General features: G+C 52.4%; 1 protein-coding gene across 2 annotated transcripts; it reads left to right on the top strand.

Moving 5' to 3' along the window:
* Positions 1–594: 594 nt before the first annotated feature.
* GUSB (glucuronidase beta) lies at positions 595–14759 on the top strand. 2 transcript variants are annotated; one of them, XM_004439495.3, is made up of 12 exons: positions 596–824; positions 2368–2553; positions 2896–3077; positions 3216–3358; positions 3837–4024; positions 4403–4555; positions 5072–5250; positions 5332–5478; positions 7687–7771; positions 9487–9663; positions 12668–12803; positions 14374–14759. In XM_004439495.3, exons 1-12 carry the CDS (start codon positions 615–617, stop codon positions 14541–14543), a joined length of 1956 nt encoding a protein of 651 aa, XP_004439552.2. In that variant the 5' UTR covers positions 596–614; the 3' UTR covers positions 14544–14759. The 2 variants fall into 2 exon arrangements, with proteins under 2 accessions (XP_087273519.1, XP_004439552.2); XM_087417393.1 differs by lacking the exon at positions 5332–5478 and having other exon boundaries at positions 595–824.
* The last annotated feature ends 314 nt before the right edge of the window (positions 14760–15073 follow it).

Genomic DNA, 15073 nt, shown 5'->3' with positions numbered 1-15073 from the left:
ATCTTTTTGTGCCTGCAATGCCGGAAGGGCGCCCGGGCCCTGGGTGGAGGCCCAGGGTCAAGGCTATGGCCAGTCCCCGGGACAGGCATTCCTGCGGGGCGGACGCCACTAGCGCGGCGGAGGCTTCGCCTGGGCTCAGCGGGTGTCGGGCAGGCATAAGGGAGTGAAAGCGGCTCAGGCCGGCCTCCTCGAAGAAACGCGGGGAACCCGGCCATCCCCCGGGGGCCCATTGCGGCCTGCGGCCTTGGACCGGCCGCCCTGGGGAGGCGGGGAGCGAGCACTGACGGCGCGGTGGGGCGGGGATGGCGCGGCGCCGGCGACCTCCGGCCTCCGGGGCTGGGCGGGGGCTCGGGGCCCCCTCCCCCAGAGGCCTACTGCGGGCTCTCCTCGGGCCCGCCGCTGCCGCCGCCGCCGCCCTCGGGCGGGCGGGCAGCCAGACAAACGGGCGCGCGCTCCGGAGCGGAGGTCCTCGCGGATCCCAGGCCGGGCGCTCGCCCTCAACCAAAATGGCGCGGGAGGACTCGGCCGGGTCACGTGACCTCGGCACCGCCCCGGGCCCGCCCCCGGCGCAGCTCCCTGCCCGGCGGCTGGCGGCGAGCGGCCGCGCGGGAACCATGGCCCCGGGGCCGGTGGGGGCCTGGGCCGTGCTCGGCCCGCTGCTCTGGGGCTGCGCGCTGGCGCTGCAGGGCGGGATGCTGTACCCCCGGGAGAGCCCGTCGCGGGAGCGCAAGGAGCTCGACGGCCTCTGGAGCTTCCGCGCCGACTTCTCCGACAACCGGCGCCAGGGCTTCGAGCAGCAGTGGTACCGCACGCCGCTGCGGGAGGTGCGGGCTCCGTGGGACGGGGCGTGGGGCCTGGGCAGGGAAGCTCCTAGAAGCTAGGTGGTGGGCGTGGGGAGCTACTCCTGTGCCCTCAGAGCTGCCGGCGAGGAGGAGGTTAACGATGAATGGGCTTGGAGGCTGGGGCCGGCCGACCGAGGAGGAAATGCGCGGAGGGCCAGGGCCTGGCGTCTGTGGGGCCGAGGGGAGGGACCCCCGCTGGACCCCCGCGCAGCGCGAGAGGCCAAGCCAGAGCAGTGCCCGAGCGGCCGGGCAGCAGGAGCCGAGGCTTTGACATTTTGGGGCCGGCTCTGCCCTGGCAGGAAGGACCTGAGGTTGCCAGGCTCAGGTGGAGGATGGGGCTTGGCACCCAGCCAGCCAGGGGCCCCACTCCAGGTCTCCCCTCTGACTTGAGTCAGATCGGCTGAGAAGGCCTGGGGCTGGAGCAGGCCTGTGTGCCCATCCGGTACTCGCCTCTCTTAGATCCTCTTTTTTTGATCTTTGCCGCTCAGCCTTAAGCAAGGGAGGAAAAAAGGGGGGGCTGGGTGCCAGGCGTGTGCCCCACTCACAGTTTCCTCAGCAAAGCAGCATCTGCCCCTGCCAGCCTTCCTCCCTGGGGCTGTCATCTGATCATCTTCCTCTTAGACAGTCTGGTCTCTGCGGATCCTTTTGGCCTCAAGCTGGGTTGTGGCCCTGGGCTCAGGCCTTTCCATGGAGCCTCTGGTTCCGTCTGCCCTGAGAAAGAACTTCTGGCCCCACCCGCCCTCAGACACAAACACACGTCCTAGCAGTTGGTCTCTCATCAGCAAGTTGTCTGTCCATTCAACCAATATTTATCGAGTCCCTACTATATGGCAAAGCTTGTGCCAGACACTGGGGATACAGCTGTGAAGGACAGAGGCAACCCCTGCCTCCTTGGAGGTCACAGGTCATGCCTACAAGATGTCTTCAGGAAGCTCTTCCCCACACTGCTTCTACACTCACTGAGCTATCTGCCCCGCCCCTGCCTTGCCTTCTCCCTGATGGGTTCAAGGGTCTAGAGGTTCAAGGGATTCCCCGCAGGGCTCAGGGTCACCCAGTTCTGCAAGGATGTCCAGAGGCAATATCCTGTGGGCCCTGGCCCCAAAGGTGTTCCCTGACCCCTAAGATGGTCCCCTGCCACTCTCGACACACCCTGACCCGCATTATTTTCTTCGTAGCACTGATCGCCTGACCGCAGAGGCCTTGTTCACAGTTTTATTCCTAGCACCTAGAACAGTGTTGTAGGTGTTCAGTGTACACTGTCAATTGAAGGAGTGAGTGACTGGTGTGTTCTGTGTGGAGTTATGAGATTTAAATGAGCTCCATAAAAGACATTGGTCAGTTGCTGGCAAAGAATAACAATGGTGGGTGGCCGGGAATCCCAGAGTCTGGGAGAAGTCGTCTTGTCCAGCCTTCTTCCTGCAGGCAGGGTTGCTGGGGGACCTGGCCCTTGGGGCAGGGGGTTGCCTGGGCCCTGGTCTTCGATTCCTAGGTGGTCTGGACCTGATCCCGGCCCTTCTTTCCCCAGTCGGGCCCCATCCTGGACATGCCGGTTCCCTCCAGCTTCAATGATGTCGGCCAGGATGGGCGGCTGCGTAGCTTTGTTGGCTGGGTGTGGTATGAACGGGAGGCGACCCTGCCCCAGCGATGGACCCAGGACCTGGGCACAAGAGTGGTGCTGAGGATTGGCAGTGCCCACTACTACGCCATTGTGGTCAGTGCAGCAAGCAGCAGGCAGGGCGAGTGGGCAGGTGCGGCTGCTGAGCACGCACGCAGCTGCCTGGGGGTGCCTGGCTCCCAGCTGTCACCTGACAGCATGCCTCCTGGGGTGGATGGTAGAGCATGCTCATGCCCTATACTGCGGTCTATGCCCTGGGTGGGGGTGGGTTGCCTAATCTGCTCCTTTGGGGCTCCATTCCTCCATTCCTAGGAAGGTGGCAGCTGGCAGGGCCTCAGCCCCCACATACTGCACCTCTATGTGAGGGAGTGCCTGAGATGGCAGGGCCCCCGCCTCATGCTCTGCCTGCTGCCCCTCCCCTTATCTCCTTGTCTGCAGTGGGTGAATGGGGTCCATGTGGCAGAGCATGAGGGGGGCCATCTCCCCTTCGAGGCTGACATCAGCAAGCTGGTCCAGAGTGGGCCCCTGTCCTCCTGCCGCATTACCATCGCCATCAACAACACGCTCACCCCCCACACCCTGCCACCAGGGACCATCCTCTACCAGACGGACACCTCCAAGTGAGCAGCACCTGCTCCCTCCTCTCCCCCTCCCCACCCTGCCCAGTGGTCTTCCCACTAGGGGCAGATCGCCTTAGCAGAGTTGAGGTTGAAGGCCCCAGAGCAAGGCCCCAGTTTTCCACTGTCCTTCCGCCCTAGGTACCCCAAGGGTTACTTTGTCCAGAACACACACTTTGACTTCTTCAACTACGCGGGACTGCATCGGCCCGTGCTCCTCTACACCACGCCCACCACCTACATTGACGACATCACTGTCACCACCGATGTGGACCAAGACACTGGTGAGGGCTCCTGGCAGGATCCGCCTCGGCCAGGCCCAAAGTGGCTCTGTTCCCTGTTTGGAAAGATCCCCCAGGAGAAAGGCTCTCCCAGCATCTCTTAATCCTCACACGTTCCCATCCCACCTACGAAGCTAAAATCCAGCCTGTCCGAGCTGGCAAAGGCTTCAGAAATACCCATGTGGTCTAACCTCATTTTTTGAGGAAATAAGGCCCAGTGAGAAGTGGGGCTTGCTTAAAATCACATGGTTCAGGATGAATAGCTCAGGATTCATGGGAATCCCATGTCCCGTCCCCGTTGTACCACCCTCATTTAATCTCTCCTCTCTGCAGATTGAGCTCAAGAAATAAATGGTTGTTGGTGGAGTCTCAGGGCCTAAGCGGACTCCTCAGAGTGGTGGCTGCAGCGTGCTCTCCTCTGTACAACCCAGGTTGTTTCCCTTCCTCCTCTCTCTTGTCTGATCTCTCTTGTCTCTTGCAGGGCTGGTGAGTTACCAGATTTTCGTCCAGGGCAGTGAACACTTCCAGCTGGAAGTGCGTCTTCTGGATGAGGAAGGCAAAGTCGTGGCTCAGGGGACAGGGGGCCGGGGCCAGCTGCAGGTGCCCGGTGCCCACCTCTGGTGGCCGTACCTGATGCATGAGCACCCTGCCTACCTGTACTCGTTGGAGGTAATGGTGGTTAGGACTGGGGCTATGGGAGGCATTTTGCCCCCATCCAGCAGCCCTGCCTGGCTTCAGCAGGGGTGCAGGACAGGTGGACAGGCAGGCATGGTCCTCTGAGCTTCCTAGTCAATTGGATTGACATGTTCCCAGCCCGATTTTTTCAACCCTTGATAGGGAGGTCCAGCGTTGAAGAGCAGGCCCCAGGGGCGGAGTGGGCAAAGATTTCTTCTTGCTAATGGTGGAAGCCTGTAATTTCTGCGTCTCTCTGCTTACAGTCCCACAGGCAGGCCGCTGTGGTTTATGAGGGGCCTTCCTGCTGAAGGGCGGGCTGCATGGGGCTCAGGCCATCAAGGAGGCCTCACACCCAGTGCTTGGCTTTCATAGGTGAGTCTGACTGCACAGACAGCAGCTGGGCCTGTGTCTGACTTCTACACTCTCCCCGTGGGGATTCGCACGGTGGCTGTCACAGAGAAGCAGTTCCTCATCAACGGGAAGCCTTTTTATTTCCATGGGGTCAACAAGCATGAGGATGCCGACGTGAGTTGAGACTCCTGGGTCCCTGTGGGGGCCGTTTCTCATCTTTGCCTTCCCCATTCTCCCTGAAGTGGTTGAGGGCAGCTCAAGGCAGTTGAGCAAACTGCTCAAAACCACTGTCTGGGGGCCAGCCTGGTGGCGCAGCGGTTAAGTGTGTATGCTCCGCTTCGGCGGCCCGGGGTTCGCAGGTTTGGATCCCGGGTGCGCACTGAGGAACCTCTTGTCAAGCCGTGCTGTGGTGGTGTCCCATATAAAGTAGAAGAAGAGGGGCATGGATGTTAGCCCAGCGCCAGTCTTTCTCAGCAAAAAACAAAAAAAAGCGAGGAGGCTTGGCATCGGGTGTTAGCTCACGGCTGATCTTCCTCACCAAAAAAAAAAAAAAAGCCACTGCCTGATGGGGCGTGTGCTTGGGCTGGATAGAGGGCGAATGGGGTTATTCCTGAGGGTCCAGCTCTAGAAGGAAGTGCATCTTGGACAGGGACAGAGGACATGGGGTCACTCTCCTCTGCTGTCCCCTAGATCCGAGGGAAGGGCTTTGACTGGGCACTGCTGGTGAAGGACTTCAACCTGCTTCGCTGGCTTGGTGCCAACTCCCTCCGCACCAGCCACTACCCCTACGCGGAGGAGACGATGCAGCTCTGCGACCGCTACGGGATCGTGGTCATTGACGAGAGCCCGGGCGTGGGCATCGTGCTAGTGTGAGTGCCCACCTCCCACGCTGCTGAGCCTGCGCAGCTTGCGCGGCAATGACCCGCTCCCTTCCCCCCCCCGCCCCACAGGCAGAGCTACAGCAACGTGTCTCTGCAGCACCACCTGGTGGTGATGGAGGAGCTGGTGCGCAGGGACAAGAATCACCCAGCGGTTGTGATGTGGTCTGTGGCCAATGAGCCCGCTTCCGTCCTGAAACCTGCCGCTTACTACTTCAAGTGAGTGCCCCCGCCTGCCCCGGCTGGGCCGGGCATGAGACCTCAGCCCTTTGGCCTGGGCAGCCTTGGCTTGGCAGCCCTGGGAGAGCTGAGGTTGGCCCTGGTGTGGGCATGTGCTGTGAGAGAGTCAGCATCCGCCCCCGGCCCAGACTGACCATATGCTTGGTCAGTTCAGGGGACCAAACACCTACCCACCCAAATTGTGATTTCAACCCAGTGAGGCCCAGTGTCCCCTTTTCACACCTGAAATGAAATCCGCAGTTAATCTAACCTACTTATACACGTAACTTCAAATTAAAAAAACAAAAATAGTAGCATGGCCTAACTGTGATATAAGGGAGAGTTGTTTATAAAATAATACATGAATCATGGGCCTGACTCCCCAGAAGAGCCAGTGAAGGGGTCAGATGCTTGCACCTCCGTGTGGAATACCCTGGACGCACAGCTACAGAAGCTGATGGCAGGGCTGCCTTGGTGGTGACTCTGACACCATAGGCGGCATTTCCTTCCAGGCTGCACATTTCTAAAATAGTAAAGTTCCAAACAAAACCAAGTATAATCTTCCCTCACTTTTTATGGTGTCTCCATTCCTGGGAAATTTAGTGTGTGTTAAAAACTCCAAAAAACTTTGTGATGCTTCGGTTTCATCTGTAAAGGAGTTAGGCTTTATAAAACCAGCTTCTCTAGGCACATAATTATAAACAGGTTTTTAATGACATGCATATTCCAACTATTCTAAAGTTACATTGTTGACAGGACCAGGCCATCTAAAGTTCATGGTCCCCTTCACTAAATGCGGATAGCTCCTCCTTTCCTGCTCCCCCCCATTGCAATGGACAGAAACACCACTTGGGGGCAGTCTTCCCACAACGGGAGGGTTCACTCTGAGAGAGGCTGGCCACCCGGGTGTTCTGTGTTTCCTCCTCCTACAGTTGTGCAGTTGTGGCTTAGCCTGCAGAGGGGAGTTATTTCACTTGCTGCAGAGGCTGCAGAGGCCACTGAAACACTCCCGAGGCAGGCACTGCATCCAGTTTCATGGAGTGCTTTGAGCTGAGCCCCGTCTGTAGAGGACGGAAGGCTCTGGGGAGTGACCCACCTGGGCAAAGGACAGCTCTGAACACGTGGCCCGGAGTGTGTGGGGCACAGGGTGTGTTGAGCCGGGACTGGGACAGAATTTTTGGTGTGAGGGTGAAAGGAGTGTATAGAGGCTCCCAGGACCAAGGTTCCAGATGGGCTTTTTGGGGAGGTGGAGACAGGGAGATGCATGATTTTTGGAGCAGCAGGGATGGGGGCAGGGTATGGAGAGAACTGCCCAGGCCGAGGAGCTCAGCTTGGCTGTGAGGCTTCCCATTTGACAAACAGGCTGTTGCCCAGTGTGGGTTTGGGACTTGAGGGCAAGGGGCACTGTTTAGGCCTGTAGAAACTGCAGCCTTGAAATGAGAAGAGCAATGATGGGGAGAGGGTGTAAAGAAAAGAAAACTAGCTGTGAGGAAAGAGAAGAGAAAAGTAGGCTTAAACAGTGCATGAGGGTGACCTGCACGGTGGGGGCCTCTGACAGGTCCCTGGGCCGAGCCTGACCATGGACTCGTCCCTCTTCTTGCTCTCCCTCCTTGGTTAAGGCGATTCAGCATAAATGCCATTTCTTCAGAGGGGCTGTCGCTGGCTCTCCAATCTCGATTATGTGCCCTGTTGTTGTCTCATAGAACACTAATTCCTGCTACCACCTGTAATTCAACTTGTAACATTTATCTGTGCCAGTGTCTCTATGCTTACTGCTCCATGACGCTCTGAGTGCCCAGCACACAGCTGCCTCCTCGCACACACTCCCTAGTGATTTGTTAAATTAGTATCCATCCTAATCCGCACTCCATCCATGCCTATTTTCAATAGCTTTTTCAAAGATTCAGAACCTAGTTGATGGCAGCGCCCAGCCCAAGGACCTCAGCTCTGCATGCCTGCTTGTCCCCGCAAGGATGGCCTCTACTGTGCGGGGTAGGGTTTAGGGAGGGAGAAAGAATGATGTCAGGGAACGTGATCTAAGACCAGAGGAACATGTTTGCTTACCCAAAATACACTCCAGGGTAGGGAGGAGAGCGGTGGTTTTGTTTTTTGTTTTGGCTGGGGAAGATGGGAGGGAGAGGATGGGCGATGGGTGTCTGAGAGCCCTTCCTAGACTGACGGAGCCCGTCTTCTGCCCTCCGTGGACAGGACGCTGATTGCCCACACCAAAGACTTGGACCCCTCCCGGCCCGTGACCTTTGTGACCAACTCTAACTATGAAGCAGACCTGGGGGTGAGCCTGGAGGTCTCCACACCTCTCCTCCTCTCCTCTGCCTCTCCTCTAGTCCTGCCCTGATGCTTGCTCGAGTGAACTGCAGGGAAGAACCACGAGAGCCAGTCCAGCCATTTTCATAGATGGTCTTTAGATTCAAGATAACTACCTGCTTTTTTGCCAGGCAGTGTGGCTCCTAAATCCAAGGAGGCTGGGCACAGGGAGATTTAATCCATTCTCAGTTCAGACTCAATGTTTTATGCACCTCAGTTTAATTTTATGTGCCTCAGTTTAATAGGCTCATAAAATGGTAAAGGTTTAAGGGAGCTTAATGTCGTCATTGTCCAGTGTTTCTCACGCCTGGCTGATCATCAGAACCACTAAGGGAAGCTTTTTGAAAGTGCAGATCTCAATTCTGAGACTCTGACTTAGTAAGTACAGGGTGGGAATCTGACTTTTTAAAGAGCTCCTCAGTGGTTCCAGTTATCAACTAGCTTTGGGAACCACTGAGTAGATCCAGCCCCTTGGATGGAGAATGGAAGGGACAGGCTCACAGAGCCGCTGGACCACACGGCCTCCCTTGCCGTCCCTGGGCACAGCAGCCCCTCAGAAACTGTACTCATTTGCACTGAAGCTGTAAAACATGGAAGCGAGAAAATGCTTCCTCACTAGAGAACTGAAGGCCAGTACTTAAGAGGAAAAAGTGCTACAGAAAGAGAAATCATCTAAAGAAAGAATGAATGAGAAGACACTATATAGAAATCTAAATTGTGAACACTGTCATTTTAACATGAATGGGAAAGGATTGCAGCCTTGGTGTTCCTTCGCCATCTCTCGAGAACACCGCTTCAAAGAAGCGTAAAGACTGTGGTAACACACCAGCGTCCATAGGCACGGGCAGCCCTGGACCTTCTGGAGCTGAGTGGCAGCTCTTCCTGCTCTAGTCTTTAGTGTGGGCGGGAAGCCTGTGCCTGGCCTGCTCAGAAGGTTGCCAGACTCATCTGGTGGGATGTGTGATCTGTGTCCATGTGTCCACCCAAAGGCCCTCCCGCAATGTTCTCCTCCTCCTGCGTCTCTCCACCACAGTCTGGAAAGGGGCTGCAGTTGCTTGGGAAGACAGACCACCTCAGTCCCAGTGCAGGCTTTGGAGATGTGCATGGGTTCAGGTGACATTAGAGACTGGACAGTTGGGCTCTCTGGGCTTTGCTCCTCAGTCCTGAGCACCTCATTGTTTAGGCACGAGACAGTCACGCCCCATCATTTCGGCCTCCTCCTACGAGGGAATTTCCCAGCCACTTTCCGGCACTAGCTCACGAATGGCATAGTGAATCAAGATTCTTCATGTGGAGAAAAACTGCATCTGTCCCTCAGTTGGGAACATTTCTCCAGGGCCAGATGAGGGAAGACCAGGGACAGGAGTACCACCTAGGGAGGAACAGAATCCAATGGCATATGCCCTGGGCTTCCACTGAGGCCAGCTTGTCAGGCGCCTGCTCTGCCTCTCATGGCCCTCAACAGAGCCCAGCTCACCAGAGCGGCCAGGTCAGCAGCGTCAGCCCAGAGATACAGACTTGCTCCATTCTGGTCACTGCCTGACTTTCCTACATGTGTGAGCATCTAAATTTCTGCATCCCCTTCTTACCTTCTCTGCCAGAAGAGCCCCCCCCGAGTATGAGATCCTAACGCTATTATACGGTCTTCCGGTTTGTGAACAAGTTTTAATGCTGTTGTCCTAGGCGCCATATGTGGATGTCATCTGTGTGAATAGTTACTACTCCTGGTATCATGACTACGGGCACATGGAAGTGATTCAGCTGCAGCTGGCGACCCAGTTTGAGATGTGGTATAGGACCTATCAGAAGCCGATTATTCAGAGCGAGTATGGAGCAGAAACGATTGCAGGGTTTCACCAGGTAAGTAGTGTAATTTTAATTAATTAAATTAAATTCTGTTTAATTTTTCACTCTCTTGGACGGTGATGTCACTCATTGCTCCAAGTTGGAAATGTGCCTCCTTCTCTGTCCCTCACATCTCCCTGCAGTTCTTCAGACTCACCTCAGCCTGCCTCTCTGCACTCACAGCAGTCCAGACTCAGGCCTCTGCCTCCCTTGGTCCTCAGAGGCAGCCTCCTTCTTGGCTTTGTTTCCAGACAGTCTCCTACTGGCTGCCCAAGTCGTCTTTCTAACAAGTCCCGTCATTGGCTTCCCTGGGCCCACAGAACGAAGCTCTGATCCCTGGTCAGGGCAGTCATTGTCCTTTGCTCTCTGCCCTCTCCCAGGTCTTCTTCCTCCTGTGCCTCCACTCCCGGACACTGGAATCTCCATGTTAGCACCACAATTGCCAACTAATGGATTCTTTTTTTTTTTTTTTTTTTTTAAAGATTTTATTTATTCATTTTTTTCCCCCCAAAGCCCCAGTAGACAGTTGTATGTCATAGGTTCACATCCTTCTAGTTGCTGTACGTGGGACTCGGCCTCGCGTTGGACGGAGAAGTGGTGCCTTGGGGCGCGCCCGGGATCCGAACCCGGGCCGCCAGCATCAGAGCGCACGCACTTAACCGCTAAGCCACGGAGCCGGCCCCTAATGGATTCTTATTCAGTGTTCAAGTCTCAGCTTAGATGTGCCCTCTTTCGTGAGGTTTACCCCACCTGCTGCAGGCAGAGGAAACTGTTCCCTCTACTCGGTCTCTGTCTCAGCATTTCTCACTGTGTGCTGTCATTACAGCCACGTGTCGCTTAATGATGGGGATACGTTCTGAGAAATGCGTCATTCAGTGATTTTGTCACCGTGCAAACATCATAGAGTGTACTTACACAAACCTAGGTGGTTAGCCTACTACACATCTAGGCAATATGGTACTCATCTATGGGACCACCATTGTATATGTGGTCCATTATCGACTGAAATGTGGTTGTGCAGCACATGGTTGTATTTCTTTGGCTCTCTCCTTGACCAGGCTGTGGGCTCCAGGGGGGAGATCCTTTATCATTGCTTCCCAAGCACGCAGCAGTGTCTGGCACACAGCAGGTACCAAATAATATCTGTTGAGGGAATGAGTGAAATCTTGGAGCAAGGTTTAATCACTCATTATTTTGTCCATTTCCTCACCAAAGATATGCTGCTTTGTCTTGTGGGAATTTTTCTTCACACCATCCCCTTACCGCCACCCCAGCCACCTCACACTTTTCTGTCACAACTATTGGGATTCCTTGTTGACACACATTTCTTTTTTTTTTTTTTTTTTTAAAGATTTTATTTATTCAGTTTTTTCCCCCCAAAGCCCCAGTAGATAGTTGTATGTCATAGGTTCACATCCTTCTAGTTGCTGTACGTGGGACTCAGCCTCACGTTGGACGGAGAAGTGGTGCCTCGGGGCGCTCCCGGGATCCGAACCCGGGCCGCCAGCATCAGAGCGCGCGCACTTAACCGCTAAGCCACGGAGCCGGCCCTACACACATTTCTTAATTTGCTTATCCTTGGTCTATTGAACAGCTGTCCACAATGGATATATTATTCTGTTTACACCCTTAAATTCATATTGCTTACACAGAATGCCACTTCTACAAACTGGTCAAGTAGGTGGAAATATCTTATGAAGACAAAGCATGTATGTGCACATTTGTTCTCCCTCTTTGGAAAGGTGAGCAGTTTTGAACTTTTAACTCTGAAAGAGTCTAGGTCAGGGCTGTCCGATAGAGCCTTTTGCAGTGATGGAAATGTTCTATATCTGCACCGTCCAAAAGGGTGGCCACTAGCCACACCTGGCTATCGAGGACTTGAAATGTGACTAGTGTCACCAAGTTGATTTAGTTTAATTTAGTTTTAGATTTAAATAGCCACATGTGGCTAGTATTAGACAATGCAGGGTCATTTCCATTAAAACAAAGTGAGAAAATCTACATGTTGCCTTGTCCTCACATTCAATTTGGGATTGTACAGTCATATTTTCAGTGTACCCTGTAGAGCATTATAACCCTTTTTGGAAAGGAAAGCCCAAGCCAACAGGGGTTTGTTCTCTCATAAAATGACTGAAATGCTGCATCCTTGAGCATCTAAGACTTGAGCCCCCACAAAATTCCCATGAGATGAAAACTCAGACTTGATGATCCAGGAACATCTAAAAGATCATTCTATCTTAGTACACGACACATGGGAGCTCTTCACCAAATAGCGAGTGAGTCCATAGATGGGGCCTGCTTTTGTCGTGGATGGCCTTCTCCTCACCTGGCAGGTCTCAGCTTACATATTTCCTCAGGGAGCTTTCTGTGACCCCTGTCTCAGTCGGCTCCCCCTGCTCAACATCCCCCCAGCTCCTGCTTTGCATGCTCCCTGTTCACCCTCATCACACCTCTACCTTCTCTTTCTTGCTAGATTGTAAAGCCCGTGAGAGCAGGGACACGTATCTTTCTTGTTTATCACTTTATCTCCAATGCCTGCCATATAAGCAGATTCTAAATAATTATTTGTTGAACGGATGAATGTGCTGAACCACAGCTACTTACCCAGACCAGATGCAGACGAATCTGAGGGGAGTTAATCTGAGTCACGCTAGTTCTTAAATTATGGACCTGCGGCTGCTTAAAACTTGAGTCTTAAATTTACTATTCTAAGACGCATTTTTACTTCCGGTGGAGTTCAGCTTTAAGACTGCACTGGTAAACAGAGATGGAAACGTAAGATAAAGCAAATACCAAATTCTGTTTATAAATAAAGCAGTTACTAATTAAGATTTTTGAAAAAATCTTTTTTTTACATCATACCCTAGCTGTGTCTCTGCACCAGCACCAGCGAGTCCTGCAGTCACTGCAGCCCACCGTGAGGACAGATATTTTGGTCATCATGTGGATATTTATTTTTATCTAATATTTACAATTCTACCAGTTCTGATTCTTAAATTCTGTTTGCCTTGAATTCTAGGATCCACCTCTGATGTTCAGTGAAGAGTATCAGAAAGGTCTGTTAGAACAGTATCATTTGGTTCTGGATCAAAAACGCAAAGAATATGTGGTTGGAGAGCTCATCTGGAATTTTGCTGATTTTATGACTGACCAGTGTAAGTGACAGTTTGGTTTATGGAACGTGTCATTTCAGTTCAGGACATTTTGTTGTAAGAACACTGGACACAAGAGGGAGAAAGCTAAGCTAATCCATGTAGGCTACATAGAGAATTTCCTAGGAAAAGTAAGTTGTGTTTAGCAAACAGCAATCACTTGCCTGCTTCTCAAATCATTTTGTGGTAAAAACGTAAAAGGGAGAGTCTAACTTGCCTTTTTCTGTTCCACAGCAGCATAAGGAAAAAGTGGACCTCATATTGGATTTACTTGTGAGATACACTCTTTATTTCAGAGTAGGGTACAAAGCCCAAGAAACTTAAGATATTTCAGTCTGTTTTATATTATTCACTTGTAAAAGGCAGGTTCATCAAATACAGGTAAGTTTCAAAGCGTTTTGAATGTGGGAGTGTATAAAAGTCTTCAAAGAGAATACGATCTGTACTCTTTCTCCAGGGGGATAGATGAGGGCTACTTCAGTTAAGTTCCAGATGAGTGTTCCCCATTTCTTTCTTCACTTATAGGTTACTGGTCTCTTGATATACCGTGAACTTAGGATAGCAATTTGGGAAGGCGGGGAAGGATTTGGTAGTGGTGGGAATTACATTACTTATGGGAAAAGGCAGGCCTTTGGAAGGTTAAAGTTTAATTAAAAATTTAGAATGGAAAGAGGTAAAGAGAAAAAAGAATAAGAACATGAGCCTCTACTCTGCTTGGCAAATGAGATTAATGGCTTCTGGAAATATCCTGGATGGCAATCTAGTTTTGTGAACACCAGCTTTAGGTATACCAGCTTTGTGTAGTAAATTAGCCGTGTGACCTTGGGCAAGTTACCTAACCTTGTCATAAGCCTGTGAAGTGGGGATAATGCTTACCACCTTGCAGGTTGATGGAGGGATTCCATTTGATGAAGTGCTTGGCACAATGCCTGGCATTTGCTTATCATGGAAGAAATTATTGTTTTGAACTTCTCAGTGGGAAGGACCTACTTTCCATTTAACAAGCTGTGGTTTCACTAGGGGTTGGAGAGTGTTCTGAGAGTGCAGCTCTGATGACTGTTGCCAGTTTTGCTCCCTTCCCAGCTTCAGCTCTGGCAGACCAAACACCAGCGGTGGGGACCCAGCAGAAGTCTGCCCGGGGGGACTTGGATATCTTCTAGTAGGTCCCACCCAGGCGCCTTTGACTTGTCAGCACTCTAGCTGCCACCAGGAGAATTGTCTCTTCAGAAAGGCCCAAGCCTTTCCAAGGGTAACTTTCAGTCCCACTCCAGTTGCGAGGCAGCTGCTACCCATAATGTTTTAAACTTTATTTTGCAAGTAAAAGATAAACAATTTTGGATTTTTTTTTCCCCTAACAGACGAAAAATTAACACACCAGAGAGCTGAGGTGTTTTGGGGGAGCGGTAGTATTTAAATCTTTAACCCATTAAGTGGCCACTTCAGATACCATTTCAGACAAAGCAACCCTAAACTATAAGAGGACATTTCTATTTAGTGCTGCCCAGCTTGGCTCCAGGTGGTTCCGACTGGGCCCATCAGAAGTCATCTGAAATACCTTTTGCCTTGTTTCTAGCACCGCAGAGAGCAATGGGAAATAAGAAGGGGATCTTCACTCGTCAGAGACAACCAAAAGGTGCAGCGTTCCTTCTGCGAGAGAGATACTGGAAACTTGCCAATGAAACCATGTACCACCGGTCAGCTGTGAAGTCACAGTGTGTGGCAAACAGCCCGTTTACTGTTTAAACAAGAACTACCTCTCTACTGAAACCAGCTCTGTCAGCCCCCTCCTCCCCAAGTAAGGGGCGACTGCCACAGCAAACAGAGCAGTGCTTCCTGGACTGTGCATGGCAGACTGGAAAGTTTCTGGTCTGGATTTTGTAGTAATCTGCTAAAAGGAAACAGAAGAAGTGAAAATAAAGGCTTTTGTAGTATGGGAATAAAGAGTTTGCTTAAAAGTGACCATCCGTAAATCTGTATTGCTGAAAAGCATCTGAAATTATTATGTGTCAGGCTGTTTTCATAGTGGTAACTGTGTATGGCTTCTTGAGAAACCTCTGCTTCAGCACTCACACCACATTCAAAGACGCTGGGTACAGACTGTGTGCTTCCACAGGAACAGCCCCGCAGCCTTAGGGCCACCCATGCTTGTGTACTGAACCAGGCCAGCCTTGACTGAGTGAGAGTAAGACAACTGCTGTGCAACTCCACAGATGAGCTCAAGTCCCAGCAAATTTACAGGAAGTGATATCATGCTGGAATAAGGAACAAGGTCC

Source organism: Ceratotherium simum, chromosome 26, assembly GCF_057802395.1.
Source record: "Ceratotherium simum simum isolate JZ-2026a chromosome 26, ASM5780239v1, whole genome shotgun sequence".
In the NCBI taxonomy this organism is placed as follows: Eukaryota; Metazoa; Chordata; class Mammalia; order Perissodactyla; family Rhinocerotidae; genus Ceratotherium; species Ceratotherium simum.
This window is presented reverse-complemented; position numbering and strand designations above follow the sequence as displayed.